The following is a 9,144-nucleotide window of genomic DNA, read 5'->3' as shown; positions in this document are numbered from 1 at the left end:
CTTCAAAGAGTGTGTCTCCCATTGTTACAGCTGGATTTATTTGTTTAAGAGCTGAATTTGGGACTTCCCTGGTGGTGCAGTGGTTAAGAATCTGCCTGCCAATGCAGAGGACATGGGTTCGAAAGCTGGTCCGGGAACATCCCACACGCCGCGTAGCAACTAAGCCCGTGCGCCACAACTACTGAGCCCGCACGCCTAGATCCCGTGCTCCACAGCAAGAGAAGCCACCTCAATAAGAAGCCTGTGCACTGCAACAAAGAGTAGCCCCCGCTCGCCACAACTAGAGAAAGCCCGCAAGCAGCAACGAAGACCTAAAGCAGCCAAAATTAAATAAATAAATATATTAAAAAGAAAAAGAAAAAGAGCTGAATTTGACAAGTTCAGCACCTCCCACAGTAGGGTTTTAATCATTCCCATGGCTACCATCTATGAAGCACCTGCCGCGGTGCTTCATCCTGGGGTAATCTCAGGGAGGCAGGCACCTCCTTATCATCCCATTTTTTTCAGATGAGGAAACTGAGGTTGGGGTCGGTAAGCTACCCCCCTAAGGCCACAGCTTGTGGGTGGGGACAGACTGGAGCAGGAGTTGGTCTGACTCCAAAGTCTATGCTCTTGAAAGTAGTTGTGAATGCACAGTCCTTGAAATGGCTCAGTACTGACAGTGTCCAAGGCACTAGGTGGCGGACAGTGTCTTCCCTGCTCCTGGCCTGGCCACCCAGGTCCCCTCTCTGGAGCCAGTCAATGCTCACCCCTTCTTGAAACTTGTCCAGGGACATGTCTTATGTCTAGACTTATCCCTCCTTTCTCCCTGCCCCAGTGGCATTCTACCATTTGCAGCGTTTTCTTTTTTGCTGAACAATGTGGCATAGAGATTCTGGTTCCCTGTCAGTTCTCATCCCCCCTTTCCTTTTTAACGGGGAGCCCACCCTTTACCACCTCTTGCTGGCTGTCCCTCTAGGGCCCATCCCCAACAAGAATGAGTGGGTTCCCCTGTGTTTGTCAGCCTCCTAAGGAATTAGGAGTTTATTATACACTGGATCCAAGTGCGAAGGCTGTAAGAAACCAGCAGGCTTTAGAATAAAAGGTCACACCCACATTGGTCACTGCGTTTTAGTAACGACCAGCCCGGTCCTTTATTCCCATCCATGCTTTCTGCCTGGCGGTACCCTCCCGGTGGCCTGGGTGCAGGACCTGGTCAGCCCTGATGGAGATGGCCCCTGGGCTGGAGGCATGTGGACTTGGGACTGGGAGCTCCAGGCAGAGCCTCTTCGCCACCCATCGGAGGTGGAGGTTGAGGTCCGAGCATCTGAGGGTTTGGTCCTATAGCTCGACGACCACCAGGCCTGCAGCGCCTTCCCGAGCGGGCTCCCGACACACCCCCGCCCCCGTGGCCACAGATGGTGGCACCCGCATGGGACCGTTCTGTGGTGAGAGGAAGTGGGGTGGCAGAAGAGGGGGGTGAGAAGGAGAGGGAGGGGGAGGGAAGGAGTGGGGGCGTCCTGCGAGTCTGGGAGCCATGGACCGGTGAGTGGACCTGTGCCTCCGGAGGTCTAACCTGGGCAGGTCATAGTGCCGGCACCATCATGGCCAAGCATGGGCTGGGGCTGTAGGGTCAGGGAGGCAAGGTCCCAGGTCTACGGAGGAGACAGGCCCATCCGTGTCCAGTAGACCATCACAGCAGGAGCAGGCTCAGGCCCTGTGGCCAGCTTCTGGAGGCTTCCTGGAAGAGGTGGACCTGGAAGAACAGGTGTGTGTTGGGTTGGGAAGAAGGGATGGGGCAGGGGAAAGGCGGGTCTGGTGGAGGAGATGAAGCAGACGTGCTCGGAGGGAGGGATAGAGGGAATTCGGCTGGGCAGGGTGGAGCACAGAGGCACCCATGATGGGCGGAGTCTGAGGAGGGCCCCTGTGGGAATTCCTGACCCTCAGCTGGACCTGGGAGGGCACAGGGTGGGTGAAGGTGGGGCATGGGGTTGCAGAATGACTCTAGCCTCCTCACATCTCCGTAAGTGGCTCTGTCCTTCATTGGGCAGCTCAGGCCCCGAACCTCAGACTCAGCCTTCATCTCTCCATCTTCACCCTCCATCCTCCACAATCTATCCATAAACCTTGGAGGTCAGGTATACCCTTAAAGGTATCTTGAATCTGTCCATTTTGGCCCATCTCCACCCTGCCACTGAGATGTCCTGCTTGGACCCCTGAGTGACCCCCTCACTGGCCGTACCTGCTCTTGTTCCTGTGCTCCTGCCTGGCAGTTAGTGTGCCATTTAATCATTCATGTCAGACCACGGCACGTCCCTGCGTGACCTCAGCTGGGGGCTCCCCCAGGGCCTTCCCATGGAAGCCCATCGCGTACCCATGCTTGTGTACCAGCCGCTGAGCACACTGGCTTCCTTTCTTTCCCAGAAGCACAGGAGCAAGTCCCACCGCAGGGCCTCTCTCTTGCTCTTCCCTGCCTGGAATCTCGTCCCCTGGGGCTTGGTGTGGCCAGTTGGTCCTCATCATTCAGGCCTCATCCCACATCCCCCCCTCCCCCCGCAGAGGCTCTTCCAGGCGAGGCCAGGTGACCTAAACAGCAGTCCCCTCTCCCCCACCCTCTCTATGGCCTGCTCTCTGCCATTATTGGGTATGTATTTGTTCTCTTCGTACTATCTGCCCTCCCTGGCCCCTAAATTACCAACTCCAGGGTTCACTGTGTGTCCCCAGAGCCCAGGCCAGAGCCTAACACCAAGCGGACTCCCGCTGCATAGTTTTAGAAAGAACGAGTGACCCGCTTCTGCTTTGGCCAGGGGCTGTCAGTCAGCAGCAAGCTGAGTCCTCCGAGCTGGCTTCCCGCGTAGTCCAGGAACACTGCCCTGCAGTCCTCCTCCCAGACCTGACCCACTGTGGCTTCCCTCGCTCCCAGGGAGAACAGAGACATTGCAGGCGGGAGGGAAGGGGCCGGGGAAGTTCCGTCTGGGCTGTCTGCTTTAGAAAGACCTGCTCCGAGTCTAGAGCAGAGAGGCTGGCAGGGGCTGCCTGGGCGCCCGAGGACTGACAGGGTGGGGGCGTCAGCTGGAGTTGCAGGGAGCATGGTCCCACCCTCCCCTCTACCTCCTGGGCCTCTGACCTTCAGCGGTGGGTATTATGCGACCTTGACCAGGAGAAATGCAGCCACCAGCAGTCCTGTCACCAAGGGGGGCCAGCTGCTTGGCAGGAGGGCAGACCCTAAGGAAAGTCAGAGGAGCCAGTGAATGAGGGAAATGGGAGCATGTCCCTCACCCCGACTGCTTAATGGCGGGCGAGATGCCACCAGGCTGCCCCCACAAGCGCCCTGGTTTCATCACCAGCCACCCCCCCCCCCGCCCCCCAGCCTTGTTCTCCTGCCCCAGCTGCATTGGCTTCCTGGCTCATTTCAGTGTGACCCCTCACAGCCCCTGCCCGGCGGGGCCTGCCCACCTGCAGCCAGGCACCCACGGGGGCTGCCACCTTGCCAGCTCACAGGTGACCTTTGCCCCTGAGATGGGTCAGGGTTGGGGTGAGGGTGTGTGTGTGGGAGGCTGGCAGAGGAAGACTCTAGGAAGAAAGGAGCCCTCATGTGGCCGTGGAACCTGGAGGTGGACTTCACCTGGAAGGCCTGTCTCGTGGGCAAACTGCCAGCTCCTCTGGCCCTCAGCCTCCCCATCTTAAACAAGGCTGCTCACATCCACCTGCTCTCCCGCCTGCGCAGCCAAGATGCGCAAAGTGCACTGTAGTATGTCAGGTGCCGTGGGAATGTCAGGGACTCGAGACGTTCCCAGGAGCCAGGGACAGGGAAAGAGAAGACGACACCTAGTGGCAGGCTGGGCACCCTGGTCAGAGCTGTGCAAGCACACATCACTTGCAACTGCCTGGAGGCGCAATGGGTGCAGGTGGAGGGCAGGGGTGCACCTGAGGGGGTCGTGGTCAGCGGGGTGCTGAAGACCCCTTCGCCGGCCTGGGAGCTGCGCGTGGGCAGCCGGGTGCTGAGGACTCCCTCGCCGGCCTCCCGGAGCGTGGGCAGCAGGGTGCTGAGGAGCCCGTCATTGGCCTCGGGCACAATGCCCAGCAGTCTGCACATGAGCTCGTACACGTGGATGCTCTCAAAGGGCTCCGCCTCCAGGCCCCTCTTGAAGCTGGGGCCCACGGCCCGGAAGATGGTCTTCATGTCCATGATACTGTTGTCGAAGCCGTGCTCCCCGTTGTTGAACTGCACGCTCAGTCTCTGCGGGAAGGGAGGGTCCCGAGTGAGTGCTTGCTGGCCCTCCCAGCCCACCCCACCCTCTCCACCAGCACCCTCTGCACGGCCCTGCATTGGCAGAGGACCCCTGGAAGGAGTTCAAAGTCGGGGGGTGGGGTGGGGAGGATTCTGATCTTCAGTTTCTCTGAATTCTCAGCCCCCAAAGATCAGTGGCCTAAAGAAGGAGCCTTAGCGAAGACCCGGTGACATGAATGGAGACTCCCAAGTAAATGGGGTGGAGCTTCAGCCCAAGGATGCTCGCTGGGCTCCTTTCCATCGCTGGGCGCCCCAAACATCAGTACTTCCTTTTCCAGATTTCCTCCCCTGCTCTGTGTCTTGCTTCCCACTCAGCCTCCCTGGGCTCTATGCTTTCACCTCTTTCGTGTCACTTTTACAGCTTAATCTTCCCGCACTTTACCCTATACACATGTGCACACACACATATATGCGTGCACACATATGCACACACGTACACACAGGTATGCAATGCACGTACACCCCCCCCACTCCTGTTACACAGTGCACGTGTGTCCCTTTGGTGGCTGACACTCCTCAAATTAGGGTCTGGCTAGAAACAGGGGGTGCTTTTTACAGAACTGGCAAGAGACCCAGCAGCCCAGGGAAGCACCTGCACCCCCAGGAACTCACCCCATGGATGACATAGCCGAGGTCACTGTACATAAGCAGGGGGGTGACCCTGGGGTGGTTGGCGTAGTGGAAGGACTTGGGGAAGAGCTCCTTCTTGTAGACGTGGAGTCTGGGGTGGGCGTCCTTGAGGACCTCGTATACCTTCTCCAGCCTTCCTTCCTTGGGGAGCAGCATCCCGTTGGGTCCGTAGTCTAGGAGCTCGAACTCAATGTCCTTGAAGGTGAAGTTGGTGATCTTGTGGAACTCCACCAGGTCGCTGGCTGTCTTGTTGACGGTGCTCATGCCGTGGTCGGACACGATGATCAGGTTGAGGCTGCTCTCCAGGCCGCTGTTCCTGATGCTGTCCCGGAGGTAGCCCACGGTCCTGTCCACCTGCATTACCATCTCCTTCCTCTGCTGGGACTCGGGGCCATACTTGTGGCCCGTGGAGTCTGGCTCCCCAAAGTAGAGGGTGACCAGGTCCAGGCCCTCGTCTGTGAACCACTTCATCACAGTGTCGATGTTGGCCCTCCATTCCACCTCGTCCTTGTAGTTGTGCAAGACGCCTTCCTTCCGGCTCAGCGTCACGGCCTCGCCTTGGTAGGTGACATTCCCGCCCGGGTAGAAGAAGGAGCCGGTCTTTAGGCCCTGCCGGGGAAGGCAGTGTCAGTGCCACGGGCCTCCTCCCACTTGTCCCCTGCCTGTCATGAACTGCTGACGCTTCTGCCCTCACCGCCTGCCCTTGCTCTGCCCACTCACCCATCCCTACTCCTAACTGCAGGCACGGGACTTTGTATTTTCTGAAAGGCCTTTCATAGCTCTTATGTTATTAAGGCTGATACTGATTTTATAGAGGAGAGAGCAGGTGCCTAGTGGACTCAGCACTGATGAGATAGTAGATATAAAAGTATCCCAGATACGCTGCATCCTCATCGACACTGTGGCCCTAGGTCACAGTGCTGCCCCAAGAGCCCTCCCCTTCCGGCCTGCAACCCGGCTTCTGCCTGCTGTACTCTCGTCCAGCCGTGTGTCCATCGGCCCCTCCACACACCGCCCATGACCTGCCCTTCTAGCCTTCAACCTGGCCATCCGTCTGTCTTTCCATAAACCGATTGCTGTTTTATTTACAGATCCATCTGTCCTCACAGCCATCTGTCCATGCATGCCCCGTCTGCCCGGCTACTCCCTCTGGCCATTCTTCCTCGAGATGCCAAGTTCTTGGCTACGCTTTCTGCAAGTCAGCCTGGTGTCTGGTAGCTCCTTCCAGAGCGAGGGGACTCAGATATGAGTGGATGCCTTGCCTATGAGGTGGGTGTAGCCTCTGAAGTTTATTCTGGGCTCACCTTGAAAAACATTCATTTGAGTTTGTTGCCAGGAAGCCCAGAACACTGCAAGATGCTGGGGTCCTGGGCTTTTCACTAGGATGACCCACCTCTTTAGAATTAGCTGCCCGGCCCTGAGAGGCGTGCGGGAGGGGAACAGTACGAAGCCATCTCATTGTTACCTGCCTTTTTGTGGAGTCACATTATTTTCCCCGCGGCCCCCTTCCCACTAGTACCGAAGTCCAGTTTTCCCTCCGGTTGGGAGGATGGAACAACCCCTCTGGGTCCCAGGGCTCCAGGGAGGACTGGGCAGGCTGTGTAGCTGCTGGTGGGTCCTCATGGGCTCCCACATCCCGTGGGACCGCACTCAACACCCCTCTGTGCCGGGAGTGTCGGGCTCCCAGGGCGGGTACTGGGCCTGCCATGGATGTCATGTGGTCATGGCCTCGTTGGCTGGGTCCCCCTCCCACTTCCCCCGTCTGTCCGAGTGGGTGTGGGTGCAGCATTACCTGCCTTTGGGCCGTGATCCAGATGGGCAGGCTGCCGTTGTCCCACCACCTCTGGATGCCCAGTGTGGCGTGGTAGGGCAGCTTCACCTTGCTGCTCGTGTTGTAGAACATGTTGTGAACCACCCCGTGGTTCTCGATGTATTTGCCTGTGGGGTGGGTGGGCGTGTAGAGGAAGTGGCAGGAGGGCAGGAAACAGCCAGGGCAGCGGGGAAGCACACGCCGCCATGGGAGCCGGGCTGGGCCGTCACAGCCACATGCTCTGACTCAGAGATTCTGCTTCCACTTTGAGCAGCTTACCCTGCAGCTAAACGCGCACAAAGGCGCAAATACACACGTGCCGGGATATCGTTTGCAGCCTCGTTGGTTTTAGCAAAAGGTTGGGAGCAACCTGGCTGGCTATCAGGAGGGAACTAGTTAAATAAATTATGGCCCAGCCATGAAATAGAATCCCAGGCAGGAAGATAAATGAACCAAGAGGAGGCAGGTTTTACAATTTATTTTTTTCATGGGCAATGCCTGTGTGTGAGTTCAGAAGGTGGAAAAGGCAGGGTGATGAAGAGTTCGCCTCCTTTCTCCACATCCCCATTGTGACATGTTAAGTAAGGAGGTGACATGCAAAAGGGAGCACCAGGTGCCCCCGTTTGTGCGTGGAAGGGGCTGTGGGCATGGGAATGCTGGTGTGAGAATAAGCCGTCTGTAACGAATGACGTGCCCCGAAGTTGTGTCCACCCAGAGCCTCCAATTGTGACCTTGTTTGGAAATAAGGTCTTTGCAGATGTAACTGGTTTTGTTAAGATGAGGGCATTCTGGATCAGGGTGGGCCCTAAACCCAGTGGCAGGTGTCCTTATAAGAAGAGGAGAGATACATAGAGGGGAGATGGCCATGTGACAAGGGGGCAGGGATTGGAGAGCTGTGGCCACAAGCCGAGGAACGCCTGGGCCACCAGAAGCTGGGAGAGGCAGGAAGGATCCTTCCTTACCGCCTCCGGAGGGAGTGTGGCCCTGTGACACCTGGATTTTAGGCTTTTAGCCTAAACAGAGCAATAGCGGGTTCGAGGGTGGCTGAGAGGGGTGAGCAGTGGAAAGAGCCTCAGGCTCCTCTCTCCTGCCTTTCTGAGTCCTGGCCACCCTCACCTCCACCAGAAGCCCTCCCAGGTTGCCACCCTGGCTGCGATCACCGTTTAAACTGAGACACCCAGGTGTTTTTATCTGCCTTCTATCCATTGCCACCAACGGTAAGGGTTGCTGACCGCCCCCTTGGCCGTGCCATGTCTGCCCAGTGACAGTGTTCCCTCCTTGGTCTTTCCTCGGTCTCCGGCACCATGAGCCCCATGGGTCAGGGCTCCATGCATGTGCTCGGTTCCCTTTGTTGGTTCCCTGGTTTCTCAGCTCTCCCCCCACCCCCAAGCCCCACCTGAGGCCAACACTCACCAGTGACCAGGGTGAAGTGGCAGGGGCTGGTCATGGTGACAAAGGCCGGAGTCATGTAGCGAGCCTTCACCCCATCGAGCGCCATGGCGTCCAGGTTGGGGGTGTGCACATCCTGGTCATAGTTCCAGCGGAAACCATCGAAGCTCACCAGGAGCAGCTTGTTCCGGGACCCCTGCCCGCGGATGGGTGCCCCTGACGCTGGAACCAGGAGGGTGGCCAGAGCCACGGCGAGGAGGACAGCCGGGCTTCCCATGATGGGTTCTGCAGACATGCAAGGACCCAGGCAGGTTCCTGCTGAGCAGCAGAGCAAAGTCCCAGGGTCACTGGGCAAGTCTTATCCTGTGCAACTTTGAAATGAAACTGTGCACTTACCTGTGCTTTAGAGAGTGGCCCCCGGCCACGTGTCCTTGCCCGGCCCTCATGCGCATCTGCCTTTATTGCCAGCGGATCCCTCTGGGCTCCATGCCCTGCCCCCTTCGTGCATAAGTGTCTTTACGGGAAGCATGGGGACCATTCCCGGAGGCTTGGAGAGCAGAACGGACCCACTCCATTGGGAAAGCCTGTGTCCCCACCCCAGCTCTCATAGTAACTCTCCGTCCCTGTGCCCTGTTTACTCTGCTCCCAGAGCACCTGGATGGGAGCCCCTCCTCCAGACCATACTTTGGGGAGGCCTTTGGGGTACGTGGGTCTCAGGCCTGCCTGGGCCAGGGCTGTGGGGTGGGCTGACCGGGGTCCAGGGTCCAGGCGGCTGGCCTTGTCCACAGGGAGTCCCAGCTTGGGGGAGTGCCTCTTCCCCTCCCTGCCTGTGTTAAGGGGGCTCCTGGGATGGGGCGGGCAGAGATCCAACCTGATGGCCTGGATTAGCACCTGCTGTGCCCTCCTTCTCGGGCCCCAGGGAGCCTCAGAGGGGTGTACAGGCATGGGCAATCTCATTGTTGGAGTTCATCAACAAGGTGGTCAGAAGGGGGGCCTCCCTTTTTACCTTGTGCTCATGGGGAGTGTGGTGCGGGAGAGGGACCCC

At 58.3% G+C, this 9,144-nt stretch overlaps 1 protein-coding gene across 1 annotated transcript; it reads right to left on the bottom strand.

The window, feature by feature from the left end:
• Positions 1-207: 207 nt before the first annotated feature.
• On the bottom strand, positions 208-8,517 carry ENPP7 (ectonucleotide pyrophosphatase/phosphodiesterase 7). Its single transcript, XM_082371557.1, has 5 exons — positions 8,124-8,517; positions 6,693-6,838; positions 4,883-5,509; positions 3,997-4,219; positions 208-3,204 (listed from the first exon to the last, which is right to left on the bottom strand). The coding sequence occupies exons 1-5, from the start codon at positions 8,392-8,394 to the stop codon at positions 3,122-3,124; spliced, it is 1,350 nt and encodes a 449-aa protein (XP_082227683.1). The 5' UTR covers positions 8,395-8,517; the 3' UTR covers positions 208-3,121.
• Positions 8,518-9,144: the final 627 nt, after the last annotated feature.

Source organism: Balaenoptera borealis (genome assembly GCF_965194805.1).
Source record: "Balaenoptera borealis genome assembly, chromosome: 20".
Classification (NCBI taxonomy): Eukaryota; Metazoa; Chordata; class Mammalia; order Artiodactyla; family Balaenopteridae; genus Balaenoptera; species Balaenoptera borealis.
The sequence above is the reverse complement of the archived record's forward strand: the minus strand, read 5'-3'. Positions and strand labels throughout refer to the sequence as shown.